Source organism: Athene noctua, chromosome 25, assembly GCF_965140245.1.
Source record: "Athene noctua chromosome 25, bAthNoc1.hap1.1, whole genome shotgun sequence".
Lineage (NCBI taxonomy): Eukaryota > Metazoa > Chordata > Aves > Strigiformes > Strigidae > Athene > Athene noctua.
Window position 1 is genome coordinate 7587519 of NC_134061.1, and position 18230 is coordinate 7605748.

General features: G+C 55.0%; 1 protein-coding gene and 1 gene segment (V, D, J or C); both read left to right on the forward strand.

The window, feature by feature from the left end:
- LOC141970164 (M1-specific T cell receptor alpha chain-like) overlaps positions 1-18230 on the forward strand; it is a 293745-nt gene that overhangs the window by 168016 nt on the left and 107499 nt on the right. The window lies entirely within an intron of this gene.
- Positions 2022-5517, forward strand: LOC141970169 (Ig heavy chain V region 914-like). The segment is given in 2 exon segments: positions 2022-2145; positions 2441-5517. Coding segments are annotated over 2 exon segments (399 nt in total).

Here is an 18230-nt window from a genome sequence, read left to right on the forward strand (position 1 = left end):
CCTGCCCCAGCCCCTACCACTGACCCTGCTCCTGCTCCTACCCCTGCTCCTGCCCCTGCTCTTGTCCCTGCCCCTGCCCCTGCCCCTGCTCCTGCCCCTGCCCCTGCTCCTGCTCCTACCCCTGCCCTGCCCCTGCCCCTGCCCCTGCCCCTGCCCCTGATCCTGCTCCTGCCCCTGCCCCTGCCCCTACTCCTGCCCCTGCCCCTGGTTCTGCCCCAGCCCCTACCCCTGACCCTGCTCCTGCTCCTACCCCTGCCGCTGCTCCTGCTCTTGTCCCTGCCCCTGCCCCTGCTCCTGCTCCTGCCCCTGCCCCTGCCCCTGCCCCTGCCCCTGCCCTTGCCCCTGCCCCTGCTCCTGCTCCTGCCCCTGCCCCTGCCCCTGCCCCTGCTCCTGCCCCTGCCCCTGCCCCTGCTCCTGCCCTTGCCCCTGCTCCTGCCCCTGCCCCTGCTCCTGCCCTTGCCCCTGCCCCTGCTCCTGCTCCTGCCCCTGCCCCTGCCCCTTCCCCTGCTCCTGCTCCAGCCCCTGCCCCTGCCCCTGCCCCTGCTCCTGCTCCTGCTCCTTCGCCTGCCCCTTCTCCTGCCTCTACAACTCCTCCTGCCCCTGCCCCTGCCCCTGCCCCTGCTCCTGATACTGCCCCTGCTCCTGCCCCTGCCCCTGCCCCTGCTCCTGCCCCTGCTCCTGCCCCTGCCCCTGCCCCTGCTCCTGCCCCTGCTCCTGCCCCTGCCCCTGCCCCTGCTCCTACCCCTGCTCCTACCCCTGCTCCTGCATCTGCATCTGCTCCTGCTCCTGCCCCTGCCCCTGCGCCTTCCGCTGCTCCTGCTCCTGCCCCTGCCCCTGCTCCTGCCCCTGTCCCTGCCCCTGCTCCTGCTCCTGTCCCTGCCCCTGCTCCTGCTCCTGCCCCTGCCCCTGTCCCTGCTCCTGCCCCTGCCCCTGCTCCTGCTCCTACCCCTGCCCTGCCCCTGCCCCTGCCCCTGCCCCTGCCCCTGATCCTGCTCCTGCCCCTGCCCCTGCCCCTACTCCTGCCCCTGCCCCTGGTCCTGCCCCAGCCCCTACCCCTGACCCTGCTCCTGCTCCTACCCCTGCCGCTGCTCCTGCTCTTGTCCCTGCCCCTGCCCCTGCCCCTGCCCTTGCCCCTGCCCCTGCTCCTGCTCCTGCCCCTGCCCCTGCCCCTGCCCCTGCCCTTGCCCCTGCCCCTGCTCTTGCTCCTGCCCCTGCCCCTGCCCCTGCTCCTGCCCTTGCCCCTGACCCTACTCCTGCTCCTGCCCCTGCCCCTGCTCCTGCCCTTGCCCCTGCCCCTGCTCCTGCTCCTGCCCCTGCCCCTGCCCCTTCCCCTGCTCCTGCTCCTGCTCCAGCCCCTGCCCCTGCCCCTGCCCCTGCTCCTGCTCCTGCTCCTTCGCCTGCCCCTTCTCCTGCCTCTACACCTCCTCCTGCCCCTGCCCCTGCCCCTGCTCCTGATACTGCCCCTGCTCCTGCCCCTGCCCCTGCCCCTGCTCCTGCCCCTGCTCCTGCCCCTGCCCCTGCCCCTGCTCCTGCCCCTGCCCCTGCTCCTACCCCTGCTCCTACCCCTGCTCCTGCATCTGCATCTGCTCCTGCTCCTGCCCCTGCCCCTGCGCCTTCCGCTGCTCCTGCTCCTGCCCCTGCCCCTGCCCCTGTCCCTGCCCCTGCCCCTGCCCCTGCTCCTGACCCTGCCCCTGACCCTGCCCCTGCCCCTGTCCCTGCCCCTGCCCCTGCTCCTGCCCCTTCTCCTGCCCCTGCTCCTGCCCCTGCCCCTGCTCCTGCCCCTGCTCCTGCCCCTGCCCCTGCTCCTGCTCCTGCCCCTGCTCCTGCCCCTGCCCCTGCTCCTGCCCCTGCCCCTCCCCTGCCCCTGCCCCAGCCCCTGCCCCTGCCCCTGCTCCTGCCCCTGCCCCTGCTCCTGCCCCGAAGGGGCCGCGGCCCCGGGGCGCCGGGGCGGGGCTGTTGGGGGCGGGCAGAGGCGTCGGCGCTGCCCCGGCGAGGGGCCGAGCCGGCGGGGCGGGCAGGAGCGGGCCCGAGCGCGGCTCCGCTCGGCTCCTCGGCGGCCCCGGCCGGCCCCGGCGCGGCAGGGCATGATGGCGCCCGGGCTGGGGCCGTGGCTCCTGGCCTTGGCCTTGGCCGCGGGGCCGGCAGGTGAGAGCCGGGCGGGGCGGGCAGCGAGCCCGGGGCCGGGGAAGGAGGCCGAGGCCGAGGCCGAGGCGGAGGCCAGGGCGGCTTTGGGGCCGCGGCTCGGGGCGAGGGCCGGCAGCAGGCGCGGCTCAGCCCCGGGGAGGGCAGGCGGGCGTTGCCCCGGGCGCGGGGCTCGGCCGGGAGAGAGCGGGGTGGCGGCTGTGGCTGTGCCGGCCCGGGGGGCTTTGCCGGGGCGGCGGGGGAACGGCCTGGGGCCGTGGGCGCGCCCTGCCCGGCTGCCTGCGCTCTCCGTCCGCAGGGCTCTGGGCGCAGATGAGCCTGCTGGAGGCCGGCGGAGGGCTGCGAGCGCCCGGGGACTCCGTGCTCCTCTCCTGCCGCGGATCCGGCTTCGCCTTCGGAAGTTACACCGTTCGGTGGTACCGTCAGACACCCGATGGCAGACTCGAGTGGGTCTCCTACATCAGCCCCTCGGGTACTACAAAGGAATACGGGGCAGCGGTGCAGGGCCGAGCCGCGGTGTCCCGGGACAATTCCCGGTCCGAGTCATCGCTGTCGCTGAGTGCCCTGGGCCCCCGGTACTCTGCCCGCTACTTCTGTGCCGTTCGCACGGGGACAGGAAATCCAGCGGAGCTTTAACACAAACCTGCTGGGCCCCAGATGGGGGAAGCTGTGGCAGAGGGGGCGATGGGGCCGCTCAGGCCTGTTGCCAGGGCCAGAGGGGCCATCACTGGGCACCGCAGCTGGTCCGGGCCTTTCTGCGGGAGCTGCTTTCCCAGCACTGCCCATTTCCGTCTCCTGAGACCCAAACGCAGTGCTTTACTGAGTGGAGGATGTTCAGCGTACTCCTTCTCGGTCAGCCAAGCGGGCCACTCTGCCTCCCTGCATCCCATCTCTTCCCTCCCTTTCTGGCTGCTCAGGGACTGGATGGGCTCAGTTTTCACTGGATGAATGGGCCCAAAGAGTTTTGCTGAAGGGAGTTAAATCCATTTGGCAGCTGTTCAGAAATAGTGTTCCCCAAGGCTCCGTACTGAGCCCCGTGCTCTTTGATATTGTCGTGGTTTAAACCTGGCCAGCAGCAAACACCACACAGCCACTTGCTCACCCTCCCCTGACCGCAGGATGGGGGAGTGAATTGGAGCGGGAAAGGGAGGCTCGAACTTGAGATAAAAGCAGTTTAATAATTGGAATAGAATGTAACAATAACAATAGAAAATACTATCGGGTAAAGCACACCGTGTCTGCTCACCACCCGTTGACTGATACGAGCCTGTTGCAGGGAACCCTTTATTTGCAGCACGAGGCTGTGAGACAAGACGCACACCAATATGGGTAACAGTCAAGCTCCAAAGTTTATTAGAAAATCAAGTCCTTATATATTCTTGTACATCTAAAAATAACAGCAAATTCTTGTGTGTTGCTCTAGCGCATGCTCATTTCAAAAACTCATTCCTCTCAGCACTTTCAACAAGGAGTACTAACCGCGCGCAGCCAGTAGATAAGTTTCTGCTTTGTTATTCTAAAGAATCCCTTCTTATCTGTTTCTTCCCTAAGAAGCAGAAATTCTTTTGCTTTCAGCTGTTAGTCTTCTAACACAAGTGCGTCATTAATTTAGATGTTGTTCATCTTCTAACCTGAATGCTGATGACACTTTTACATTGTCCATGACTCAGAAGGTTCGCGACCCAGCATACACACCCACCCGACCCTGTTCCCAGCTGGCGATCCCGAAATACCGAGATCCCGTCATCCCAATCCCAGAAGTGAGAGAGAACCCCCTCCTTCCCAGCCAACCCTCCTGTATATCCTGAGCATGACGATACATGATCTGGAGTATTTCCTTGGACAATTTGGGTGCGTGCTCTGGCTCTGCTCCCTCCCAGCTTCTTGTCCAGCTGCGCACGGGCAGGACATGGGGAGTTGGAAAGTCCTTGATCTCTCAGGAAATACTGAAAACATCAGTGTCTTCTCATACCAAATCCCACGCTGAATCCAAAACACAGCATTATTCTAGCTACTAAGGTGGAGAATTAACTCCATCCCAGCCAAACCCAGGGCAAATACCTTCATCAATGATCTGGACGAGGGGGTTGAGTGCACCCTCGGTAAGTTTGCAGGTGACACCCAGCTGGGCAGGAGTGTTGATCTGCTGGAGGGTAGCAAGGCTCTGCGGAGGGATTTGGAGAGGCTGGAGAGATGAGCTGAGGCCAATTGTATGAGGCTCAACAAGGTCAGTGCTGGGTCCTGCACATGGGTCACAACAACCCCCTGCAACGCTACAGGCTTGGGCAGAGTGGCTGGAAGCTGCTTGGCAAAAAATGACCTGGGGGTGTTGGAGATAATTAAATGACGTGTAGAGCTGGCACTTAGGGATGTGGTTTAGTGCTGGGCTTGGCAGTGTTGGGTTAATGGTTGGACTCGATGATCTTCAAGCTCCTTGCTTCTATGATTCGATGATTCGGTGGGGAACCCAAAGCACTTGGGCTTTGGCAACACCATGGCCTGCTTCTATTGATTCCCCGTGGGTATTTGTGTGAGGCGGCGAGAGAAAATCAGTGATGGAAGAGCCCTGCTTTTGTTTCAGGCGCACTTCAGGGTGATGAGATCCAAGCGACGAGGTCTGCAGTGTGGTGGCGAGCAGGGAATAGTGGGAGCTTACGATGCACTTACAGCTCCAAGGCCTCCTATCTGTACGTGGCCTGGTACCGGCAGCGTGCCGGTGGAGTCCTGCAGTACTTGCTGCAGAGCAAGGGCCGGGGAGGCTCCTACAGCCACACAGCCCCTTTTGCCCGCCAGAGATTTTCCGGCCAGGCTGACAAGAGCTCCGGGACGCTGATCATCACGGGGCTGGAGCTGGGGGACAGTGCGGTCTACTACTGCGCCCTGCAGGGACCACAGTGAGAGAGACTTGGGCTGTGCCTGGACAACATCAGCTTCCTCCTCCCCTGCCGTCCCCTGCGGCATCTTCACAGGGGTCAGGGCCCATCTCAGTGGCGAGTCAGTGAGTGGACTGTGCCTGGGGTCAGAGGAGGGACACCTCTCAGGGTTACTCCTCGAGGTTGAGAGAATCCATATCATGTCAGATACTCGGTAAGTGCATTGGGAATGAGCGTGCTGGGAGTTTGGGATCTTAGCTAAGGGATATAAAGGATGGAGTGCACACACACAGTCCTTTAGAAATAAACCATTGACCCAGTCTGGGACTAGAATTGTATCCAACCCCACCTGGACTCCTCTCTGAGAAGGAGTTTAGAAAGCAAGCGGGTCCTGTCTGAGTGTCATGACTCGACAGGAGGGTTTGTTCTTTCTGACACTGTCCTCTATGCAGTAAGAACCGGCTGAACCTCGACATCAAATCTTATTAAACCACTGTTGCATTTACTGTCAAAATTTGTTCAATCTCTGTTTTATATCAATAAACATATTGTGACTTCTCTCTTACGAGTGAGCGGTGTCACTCCATTTGTGACAATGCATCACCGACAGCAGCTGCGCTTGGGACTGCACCCACCAGACTCCTGGCAGAGCCCTGCAGCCTGTGGTGTTGCAGCATCCTTTCCCATGACTCCAGCACATCGCTTCATCCTTCCAGACACACGTCACCAGCTCTGCAGACCCCTCCAGGAACCAGCTCTCCCTGGAAGTGCTCTTGCCAGCAGCTGCAGACACGGTCACCTGTTTCTGCAGCACCAGGGAGCTGGAAAAGGGCCCAGTGCTTGACACACAGGCAGGGCCAGGGCAGAACTGGAAGGAGGGGGGTTAAATCCAGCCAGGTCTCTTGTGATTGCTCAAGGCAAGTCTCTTCCCAGGTTTATCAAGACTAGGCAGCAGCAGCAGCAGCAGCAGAGTTTCCTACAAGCACCCACAAACCCATGAACATGTCCTTATCCTACATTCTTCCTTCTCTCCCACAGGCAAAAGCAACATGGAAAGAGTTTTTTCTATAAAGAAGCACAGTGATCATGAAAGAGCTGAAATTTGAATATTGAAAGCCAAAATTGAGTTTAGTTTTGAGATCTCATATTGTTCTGGGAGCCCCAGAGTTGTGTGAGAGCAGAAGCTGAGCTGCAGAGCATCTTTTCCCATGGCCATGAGGAATAGTCTCTCCACTCTGTGGTTGCTGTTCCTGGTGGCCAGCATGGAATTTTGTGTGGGAACACCAGCAAGGTGGCAATGGAGAGTGCCCTGTGCCAGAACAACATTCCATCCCTCCATGGGTTTGGATGCCGTGGAGAACCCGATATGTCCTCCCACGCTGGGGCACCTCGGCGTGTCCCAGTGCACCACAGGTCCCACTGGCCCTGCATCCCCCTGCTTCTTCTCCCAGTCTCAAGCCTCCAGTTTCAGTGGGTTCTTCCCCCCTCTCCAACTCCCTTTTTTCCACCTGTGTGCTGGGTCTCCCCTAGGCGTCCTCTTCTCCAGACTGAACCCCCCCAGTTCCCCCAGCCGCTCCCCAGCAGACCTGTGCTCCAGACCCTGCCCCAGCTCCGTTGCCCTTCTCTGGCCACGCTCGAGTCATTCAATGGCCTTTTTGGGGTGAGGGGCCCAAAACTGAACCCGCTCAGCGAGGGGCGGCCTCACCAGTGCCCAGCACAGGGCTCAGATCCCTTCCCTGTCCCTGCTGGCCACGCCAGTGCTGACACAAGCCAGGATGCCATTGGCCTTCTTGGCCCCCTGGGCACACTGCTGGCTCCTGTTCAGCCAGCTGTCAATCAACCCCCTCACATCCCTCTCTGACTGGCAGCTCTCCAGCCACTCCTCCCCAGGCCTGTAGCCCTGCTGGGGGTTGTTGTGGCCCAAGGGCAGCCCCCGGCATTTGCCACAGTGAAACTCCCCCAGTTGGGCTCAGCCCATGGCTCCAGCCTGTCCAGGTCTCTCTGCAGCCTCCCTGCCCTCGAGAGATCAACACTCCCACCCAACTGGGTGTCATCTGCAAACTGACTGAGGGTGCCCTCAATCTCCTCGTCCAGATCATCAATAAAGTTGTTAAACAGGAGTGGCCCCAACACCCAGCCCTGGGGGACACCACTCGTGACCGGCCACCAGCTGGATTTAACTCCGTTCACCACAAATCTTTGGGCCCGGCCATCCAGCCAGATTTTACCCAGCAAAGCGTGTGCCCATCCAAGCCTCAAGCAGCCAATTTCACCAGGAGAATGCTTTGGTAAACAGTGTCGAAGGCCTCACTAAATTCCAGGTAAACAACATCCACAGCCTTTCCCTCATCCAATAAGCAGGTTGATCTGTCATAGAAGGAGATCAGGTTTGTCAGGCAGGACCTGCCTTTCATAATCCCACTGACTGGACCTGACCATCTGGTTGTCCCGCAGGTGTTGTATGATGGTACTCAGGATGAGTTACTACATCAGCTTCCCAGGCACAGATGTCAAGCTGACAGGCCTGTAATTTCCCGGATCATCCTTCTGACCCTTTTTATAGATGACTGTCACGTTGGCCAATTTCCTACCAGTCAGCATCTCCCCGGTCAGCCAGGACTGCTGGGAAATGATGGAAAGCGGCTTGGCGAGCACCCAGCCAGCTCCTTCAGCACCCTCGGGTGTATCCCATCTGGTCCCATAGACTTGTGTGTGTCTGTGTGATGCAGCAGGTCACTGACTGTCTCCTGGATTGCAGGGGGGTCGTTCTCCCAGCCTCTATCTTCTGGCTGAGGAGGCTGGATTCCCTCAGTACAACTGCTGTTTTTATCAACGACTGAGGGAAAGAAGTCATTAAGCACCTCAGTTTTTTCCTCATCACTTGTTACATGTTTCCTCCCACATCTAGCAGGGGTGTACAGTTCATTAATGCTTGATTTGTGGAATTAGGCCCCTCCAGCCAGTCATTGATTACTTTGTCCTGCTGCCGGTGGCTGTGGTGTTGTCAGGACCACATCCAGCTCTATGGACGAGCACTGTAACCGATTACATCCCCCAACCTGTTTGGTATTTGCAAGCACCAGTGTGCAGCCCATGCAATTTTATATGGGTGACTCAGAGGCTTTTCTAATTTTGGAGGCAATTCCCAATAAGGTAGCTTAAGGCACAGCTCCAGGTTTGCCTTCTGATAAGTGAACACATTAAAAGTCCCTGTAAAATTTCCTGGATATGGAAACCATTGCTGATTGTAATTGATCGGCAAGGATTTATTCCCCACCAGGCAGGTATGATTCCACAATTTCTCCCATATCCCATATCTCCCATCTGATGGAGACTGATCGAAGATGTTTGGGCCTTGCCATATTCCCTTGATAGTGTTAATTTCTGTAGCCTCATCCATTCCTGAGGTGTTTTGGAACTCCTGTGTTACACTTGCAGCTCCAGTGCAGTCAGATTGACCGGGCTCATGGGGAATTTAAAGCCATCTCTGACAGAGGTCAGTGATGTTATAATTGTGCTCTGGTAAGGGGGGTTCCAAATGGACGTGAATCCTCATATTATGTCTCAGGCTAGATTGGGGGAGCCCCTCCATTGTCCCACCACTGCAAGGACAAAGATTGAACACCACGTCTCCCAAAACATTATTCCCATATAATAATGTTAGCAAATTACAAGTAGTAACTAGCCGCTAATGCCTAGAACCACTGAAGCACTATGAGTAACACAGGTCCCCCATCGTCTGGGATCAGCGCCCTGTCACACAAACGTGTCCATAACAAAACAGTGATGGTTAGGAGGAAGGGACAATCCCCTGGAGTTCATGTGGAGTTTGTTCCTATGGGCAGCAGCAGCCACCCATGAACAGATACTGATGGGAGCTTTTAGGGGTAGGGGTACTTGCCCCACGGTGGGCAAGTCTACTAGAACACGTTGTCCAGGGGAATGGAGCAGGTTTGCAGGGTCTTTAGTCTCTGTTTTCACGGTGAGTACAAACAGAGGCTTGGGACAGAACATGGTAAGTAAAGGGCATCCATTAGTTCCCCACAGGCTGTTTACCCTCATTACTGCATCTGGCAGCCGTTATGACCATCCCTTTTTATTGGTTTAAGGGCTTGCTTTAGAATCCCGTTGGTGCGTTCCAGAATCTCATTCACTTGGGGATAATATGGAGTATGGAAAATCCACTAGATTCCTTCATTTATCTCTTACTCAGGCTATTGCTTGAAGGAAAAGGCAGTGAAGGGAGGTGTGTTTGAAGGGCTGAGACCATTTATGCTGCAGGAGGGTCTGTTCTGGGCACTGCAGAGGTGTGTGGTGAAGTGCAGGTTAGTGGACATTGCCTGGGCTCCTGTCCTGCACGGCCCAGTTTCCCCTCCGTGGCCTGGCTGCAGAGCTGTGGGGTCAGGGAGAGGCGGTGCGGTAGCTCCCAGCAGTGCTGTGGCGGATGGAGCCAGGCTTTTAGGAAAGAGAGATCGGCATGGGTGACATTGTGGTGGGTGCCTGCTACAGATCACCTGATGAGGAAGGAGAAGCAGACAAGTGTGGTGGGCTGACCTGAGCTGGCCACCAGGTGCCCACAATCCACTCTGTCAGTCCCCCTCCTGAGCAGCACAGGGGTATGGGGAATGGGGGTTGTGGTCAGTTCATAACACAGTTTGACTGCCGCTCCTTCCTCCTCGTGCTTTTCCCCTGCTGCTGTGTTGGGCTCCTCTCCATGGGGCCACAGGTCCTGCCAGGAGCCTGCTCCAGTGTGAGCTCTCCATGGGGTCACAGCTTCCTTCAGGGCACATCCACCTGCTGTGGCTGGGGTCCTCCACGGGCTGCAGGGTGGATATCTGCTCCACCATGGACCTCCATGGGCTGCACGGGGACAACCTGTGTCACCATGGTCTTCACCACGGGCTGCAGGGGAATCTCTGCTCCGGCACCTGGAGCACCTCCTCCCCCTCCTTCCTCACTGACACTCAGCGTCGGTTTGAGAAGTGGAAATCCTGCTTAAACAAGTTTAAGCCTTCTACAGTAAGCCAAAGTGTCTTGGTGGATGAGGAGAGAGTGGACGCTGTGCATCCTGAATTCAGTTACACTTTCTGCCCGGAGTTCCCCAGAAAGGTCAGAGACAAAGCTACTCACTGTGGACTGGAGAAGTGCCCAGTGACATGAACTGTGAAGGGTGCATCTTCCTTGCTCCAGCCTTTTCCCCTGGACGCTCAGACCTGGGATCCCCGAAGGACGGTCTTGCTGGTAAAGACTGAGGTGAATAAGGCATTCAGTACCTCCGCCCTTTCCCACGGCCTGTGTCACCGGGTCCCCCACCCCATTCAGCAGTGGGCCTGCATTTTCCCGGGCCTTGTTTGTCCATACAGGCCTCCTGGCACTTTTACCTGGCTCCTTGCTCGTTGGCCTGGACTGTGCTTGAGCCCAGCACTGGTGACACTGGGGACTACTGTGTCCACTCCTGGGCTCCTCAGTACAGCAAAGACATGGTCATACCAGAGCAAATGCAATGAAGGGGCGTGAAGATGAGGAAGGGAGAGTCTGACATACCAGGAGAGAATGAGGGAACTGGGTTGGTTCAGCACAGAGAATAAAATGCCCGGGCGGATTTGTCAGTGTGCTGTGTAGTCTCCATTCTTGGAGATTTTCAAATCTGATCTGGACAAGGCTGTGGGCAGCCTACGGTCCCTAACCCCAGTAGGCAGCTGAGCCCCACGCAGCTGCCTGTGGAGTCACCCGCAGTAAGTTGGGGGGGAGAATCAGAAGGGTAAAAGAAGAGAAGACTTGTGTGTGGAGATAAAGAGACTTTAATAGGAAAAGTCAAAGCTGCACACACACACCGAGCAAACAAAGGAATTCATTCTCTACTTCCCATTGGCAGGCAGATGTTGAGACATTTCCGGGCCTTCATGAAACGTAATGGTTACTCAGAAAAAATAAATGTCGTAACTCTAAGTATCACCCTTTCCCCCTACTTTTCCCCAGATTTTATTGCTTCCCATGACTTCATGCAGTACGGAATATCTCTTTGTCTAGCTGGGGTCAGCTGTACAGCTGGGGGACAGCATGAGAAACAGAGAAGGCCCAGGCACTGCACAGGCGCAGTTCAGCTGTGGGAATTAAGAATTGGTGGTTAGCAAAATGTAAAGTGACCTTGAGGTTAGAAGAATGATTGTGGGAAACTGAGTCAGCATCATGTAACACCGTGTTGACTGGAAAACCGCAGTAAAAACCACCCCCCCGCAGAGTGTGGTGAGCATGTAACAATAAACAGACAAAACCTGAAGGGCACCAGGATGTAAATATGAAAACAAACCTATGTAAACAGGTGGGAATAAATTGGAAGCTTGCACACGTGCAGCAGTATTTGCTCTTGGAAATGCCCCCCCTGCAACAAACTGGTGTGAGTTTGTCATTCTTGTGTGTGTCGCCCCAATCCCGGCTGCACCGAGACTGACAAATGCCGCCCCGTGTGAGCTGTGCAGAAAACTGAAGAAGACGGTGGCGTGCTCATCTGTGACGGAGGAAAGTGGTGTCCAGACTTCAATATTCATTCCACCGGCAAGTACCAGAGTGCAGTGCCTGGCTTTGGGAAAGCTGCCGGCTCATAAAATTACAGAGGGGGTTTTCTTTAACTGCCAGACAGCAGCGCCTGGCTGAGGGAAGCTGCTCACATAAAGTTTTTCTTCTCTTTCTCTTAAATCATGAGGGGTTTTTTCTTCCTTTCTCTTTTTCTCTTTTTTTTTTTTTTTCATATATAATGGGGTCATGGTTTTCTGAGGAACAAAAGCACTATATACAAGTTCTAAAGCAGTTATTGAGGACTGCCTAATATTCAGTAACAGATGATCAGCTGCATGAGTTACTGCACTATATCTGTAACTGTAATCTGTAGTATTGTAAATGGTTCCCGATCAACAGAGCTTTTGATTTAGCATAATGGTGGAAGATTGGCCAGGAGTTTAAAACTGATGAAGACCTGGGCAGTGCATTTCTGACTCTGTCGTCCTTCCACGGTGAGTGATTTACACGGCTTTAACCCACTGACAGGAGAAATACCAGAACCTGTCAGTACCTCGTCCCGACAGGAGAAAGAACTGACTCCTACTACCCACGCCGGCAGAAGCAAGCGGGGATGAAAAGGTTAAAGATGAGGAATTACAATCAGTACCTTCTGATCTTCCACCTCCCCCACTGAAGGCATTCCTGGTGGAGATTCTGGGAGGAGGATCTAGGCTAGAGACATGTCTTAGGGAGACACGAAATAGTGGGGACTCTGTGGTGTTTCTGGTAATTTTAAGATCCAACCAGCAGCAGTGGCAAGAGCCCCGGCCATACCAGGTTTTTAAAGAACTACGTAAAACACTAATGAGGATGGGCTCAAAACTCCTTTACAGCAGCTATACTGGAGGCAATCGCTCACGGGTATCAATTGGTCCCATGGGATTGGTTGGCTCTTATAAAACCGGTATTAATGCTGGCACAGTATATTCCATCTGGAAAACCGAGGGTGTACTCAGTTTCTCTGTACTCAGCATTTGTGCCCCCCACCAGTGTGGATTTGGCTGCAGCAGCCTTGGGCCTCCCCGCGACCCCCCCACCCCCCCGTGGGGCGATTGCCTGTGGCCGAGCTCAGCACTGCACCCCCGGCCCGCGCCCGCCCGCCTCCTCCGAACACCAAGAGCGGCAGTTTTTATAGAAGATGCTGACACTGTGATGCGCCATCCTTCGTCTGTCACCGTGAGAAATAAACTGATTATGACTGCCCCACTGGCATATAAAAATGTAATCATCACTTAATATGTGATTAACAAGACAGGAAATCCCTTTTCTATTGTGACAGAGAAAATACAGCAGCTGGGTGACCTTGGAGAGTGGGGCCCTCGAGGGAGTGCAGGGAATGGAGACACTCGAGACAGTGAAACCAGGAGTTGTCCTAAGGTGATGCTTATGGCTTTGGGAAAAGATGACATGTCTCCTGAAAATAATTGATGGTGTTCCAACAGACGAGCTGTGGTGCATATATACCCAGAGAGGGCTGAATAAACCTAGCAAGAGAGTGCAGAGCTCTAAAACTAAGGATCCAGGGACAGGTCAGCCTACAGCGCCCCTTCTCGAACCTCAGTGGGAGCCTCCATCTGCTCACGGAGGGGCCCCATGGGTGGATCAATGGCTCCAAGGCTGAGAGAGGATTGGGCACCGTTTTCTGACTTGTACCCTTTGCAGGAGGCAAGGCAGGGGAATCAATATAATGGTCCCCACAAACTGTAAATGCCCTGATTGATGATGGAGTAGAAGTTTCCTTAATATGTGGGAATCACAGGAAATTTAAAGCACAACCTTAATTATCACAGGTTTGGAAGGAAAAGAAATTGAAGCTGTACAAACACAAATAGAAATGAAAATAAGAAATCTCCCAAGACGATTGTATTCAGTCACGATTGTCCCCGTTCCTGAATATATGAAAGGCATAGACATTCTAAAAGGACTAACGTCAAATCTTTCTGACGGTCAATATCCATTTGGAGTTAAACCCTGTATCCATGCCAGACCTGTTACGGTTGGTAGAGTAAAAATGCCTCCTGTGCAGATTCCAGCTGCAACATATTTAAAATGAACCAATAGCGAATTCAGGGAGCACATGAAGAGATATCACAGATAATTAAAGATTCATTAGATGTAGGAGTGTTAAAGCCAAGCACCAACAGCTTGGAACAATCTGATTGGCCTCTCAAGAAAAGTGACGGATCCTGGAGAATGATGGTGGGGTTTAGAGACGGAAGGTGGCAGACTTATTCTGCAGCAATGGGAGATTCGGCACAAGACAGGTATTCTTCATAACCCCACAGAACAGGCAACAGTCAAATGTGCACATGCTACAGTGAAAGCCTTGATTCTAAAACAAAGAAGGGAGAATTCTCTGGACACACCACATAATCAACTGGCAATGGCTTCATATACTCCTAAGTTCTTAAACAGAAATTGTTTTGCCTTGACCACAGCAGAACATCATTTTAGCACCACAAAAGACTCTGCAATTAAACCACGGGTCTTGTGTCAGGATCCCAAAGGAGACCCGACCTGGAGAGGGCCAGTGGATCTGCTCGTGTGGGGACACAATGCTTGTGTTTTATCGCCCACAGGTCCTCGGTGGATAGCGGCAAGGAAAGTCAAGCCATATCGTGAGCTGGAAGGAGCAACCCTCCAGCCCGATGCCACAGACCCCTCGGCTGAGGATGCAGGAATCGACAGGCAGGCTACCTTCCCCTGGGAACCCGGCGACTGCAGCTACCACTTGGAGGAGCCTGAAACAACTACAACAGAAGGCACGGGGGCAGCAGTGGGGTCCCCATGTACCAGCAGCAGTAACAACACGCAAGGGCCTGGAGCATCTTGGCTTCCTCCTTGAGACGCAGAGAATCAGTCATATCATCTGAATGTTGCAATAGAACATTGTATGCGGATGCCCCCTGTGTGTATGTCCACAGGAGGAGGGGGTGCATGTGTGCGGCTGCAACAGCACCTGCAGGTTAGACCGTCTGTGCAACTCACCCGTGTAGTTTGCTGGCTGGAAAAGACACACAAATAGCATGAAATGTTTGTAGGTTCTGTGCCAGTTTTCCACCACTGTGTACTTCATTGCTATTTAAAACTGTACTCCATCAGCTCTAACGGAAGCAATAGTACTGGCCGATATCAGATCATCATCACAGATCCTCAATATTTTTGTTGTCTATCTACAGCCAATGTATCCAGCCATAAGCTTACAGCCATTGTTTCCTTTGAGATGTAGATCTGAATTTGTAGTGTTAAGGCCTGAATAATAGGCCTGAAACAAGCTGACCCTAAGATGAACTTTATAACTAAACATTATGCGTTACTTGTTTTTGTTAATTAGTAAAATCTGTATTAACGTTAGCATTAATGATTAGTATTTGATCATTAACAAAATATATAGGCTTACTAGTCTCTGCTGAAAGATGTAGCTTAGACAAAATGTAGTTATTAATAAGGATGAAATGCGGTGAGAATGTGTATCCAACGTTTTTTGTTTAGCACTGTTAAAGATTAAGAACCCAAGTGTCTGTCCTTGTTAGAAACTGCCTTGATTTTGTTCCCCAAGGCCTGGCCAGGCTCTGGGTGGAATCCAACAGGAGGATGAAACCCAAAGTTTCTGCTCAAGGAAAAGTGCCAGTTCTTTTGGCTTGCTGATTTGGATATATGAGGCCGGACCTGCTTGCAGAGACTTTGGATGCCTCACCTACGGATGGACACATCGTGTAGGATTTCCCACTTGCAGGGAAAGGCTCTGCAAATCCTCCCTGCAACCGGGGCTGCCCAGCGACTGCGGGTCTGGATATTAATCCCCCAGCGTTTAGTAATGATTAGGTGCATCTGCCTTGTTTTATTATACATAGTAATAAGCAAGTATACTATTCTGTACTTTTCTTACTGCTTATTTCTGTAGTACTTAGTTATATCCTTTAATTATTGATAGTGAAATCAGCCTCCTTTTTTAACTCTGATGTCTGAGTTAAACTGGCATCCTTGATATTAATGCGTGATGACATCATGAGAGAGTTAGGCAAAAGTTATCATGGCTCAACCCTAGACAGTAATTTTCATGTCTGAACCTACAGATGTGGGTTTTAGCAGGCCTGGGATGTTCGATTTCTTTGACAGCATTTGCAATCCTGCGACACGTATGATGCCTCCTGTCCAAGATGCGGAAAGCTGAAATGAGACTGGTTGCAATGATCGTCATGGAAACGAAGCTATAAGACAAAGAAGGGGGAGATGTGGGAATTAAGAATTAGTGGTTATCAAAATATAAACTGGCCTTGAGGTTAGAGGAATGACTGTGGGGAACTGAGGCAGCATCATGTAACACCATGTTGTGTGAAAAATGGCACTAAAAACCACCCCCTGCAGCGTGTGGTGAGCATGTAAGCAATGAACAGACAAAACCTGAAGGGCACTAGGATGTAAAACAAACCTATGTAAACAGGTGAGACCTTGCACACAGTGCAGATCCATTTGCTCTTGGCAATGCAATGCTCCCTCTTCAACAAACGGGTATGAGTTTGTCTTTCTATTGCACATCGCCCCGATCCCGTCTGAACTGAGACTGAAATTCAGCAACAGCTGAAATATCGGTGTGGTAGCAACATGGTATTGATCAGCAAAAAACATGACTGCCCATATAAGCTGCTACGAAGGAAATGAAATCCATCCCAAAGGGAACATTAAAGCTATACTTGACCACATTGTTTGGAGCAGGAGCGTTAAACTAGAACTCTTCAAGGGGTCCAATAGAGTCACAAATTTTCTATACTCCTAGGAAGAGCACTGGCTTCTCATGTGCTCCCATTTTTGATGCCCTTTCTGGGGAGCCTTAAGGACAGCATCAGGCCTGATGGGCAGCCAGAGCTTTGAAGAGGCAGCTTTGGGGGCTGGAAAAGCTCTGGGACTGCCCCTGTGTCCTGCTTAGGGGAAGACCTCGAGTCTCTCCTCCTCACCTCATGCACTGCCAACGAGTTGCCATGTGCCCCCTGCAATTCCCTGGCAGGGGCCTTTGGGTGGCTGTGAGGGAGAAGGGGAGAGCCTCTGCCACTCATTTCCCAATGGAATTGCATCAATCCCCTCCACTGTGTCCAGGACCCTGCCCCCAGCACCAGGCTGTGGCCAGCAATAGGCCTCTGTCTCCAGGAAGCAGCCAGTCAGTCCGTCAAATGGGGCTGCATGTTCTTGCTCATCCTTCCAAAGCCAGGCTCTGGGTTTGGGTACGGGGTTGTACAACCCTGTCACATGTGCAGGTACCTGTGTCTGCAACTTCAGAGAAAAAATTTAAGATCAAAAACAAACACCAGAAATCCAGCAAACATGACCAAGATGAACAGCTCTCCTGAGTCCTCCGTGTGCTACTTTTTTACCCACCCATATTACATTTGTGTCACTTGCACATTTCTCTCTTGAATTCCAGCGCTGAAACTTGTAGCCAGAAGAGGACAATGAGTTTTCCTCAAGGCTCTCACAAAAATCTGTTTCTGGAAGACGTCAGGGGAGGAGAAAGTCTGAGTTTCAGTCTTTACCTTTGCCCTGGCCCATACCACCCACAAAGCCCTGAAGGTGCCTGTGAGTCTTCCACTGAATCACAGAAGGGTGGAGGCTGGAAGCCACCTCAGGAATTCATCTGGCACAAGCCCCTGCTCAAGCCAGGCCACCTACAGCCGGTTGCCTGGGACCATCTCCAGACAGTTTGTCAATCCCTCCAAGCATGGCCACCCAACAAGCTCTCTGGGCAACCTGTGCCAGTGCTTGGTCACCCTGAGAGTGGAAAGGTGTCCCATCAGGCTGCACATGGCCCCTTCCCTGTCACCAGGGGTGAGCTCATCAGTGCTGAGCAGAGGGGAAGGATCACCTCCCTGAACCGCTGGCAAGACTTGGCCTGATGCAGGCCAGGACACCATTAACCTTCTCTGCCACAGGGGCACATCGCTGCCTCATGGGCAAGCTGTTGGGCACCAGAAGCGTCGGGGCCTTTCGTGGGAACGTGCTTTCCATCTGGGCAGCCCCAGCCTGGCCTGGAGCAGGGGCTTGTTCCTCGCCGGGTGGGGGACGTGGCTCTTGCCCTGGCTGAAGCGCAGGAGGCTCCTGTCAGCCCCTTCTCGGGGCTGTGGTGGTCCCTCTGGGTGGCAGCACAGCCCCTGTGTGCCCCGGTGCCCGCGGGCAGGGCCGGGGGTGAGGTCAGGGCGGGCTGGGGGCCCGGGGAGGGTCCTGCGAGGGGATGTGCGGGCCGACAGCCCGTCCCTGGCGCTGGGGCTGGAGCCGGGCCCGGGGCCAGCAGGGGCCCGGCTGCGCCCGGCCGAGGCGCCGACCCCCTTGGGCAGGGCTCGGCAGGGCGACAAGGCGGGCCAGCGCCGGAGCCGCGCTGGGAGCCGCGGGACAGGAGCCTTCGGGTGCCGCCGGCCTTGCCCCGCGCCCCCCCTGCTCCTGCTCCTGCGCCTGCCCCTTCTCCTGCCTCTACACCTCCTCCTGCCCCTGCTCCTGCCCCTGCCCCTGCTCCTGCTCCTGCCCCTGCTCCTGCCCCTGCTCCTGCCCCTGCCCCTGCTCCTGCCCCTGCCCCTGCCCCTGCATCTGCATCTGCTCCTGCTCCTGCCGCTGCCCCTGCTGCTGCTCCTGCCCCTGCCCGTGCTCCTGCTCCTGCCCCTGCCCCTGTCC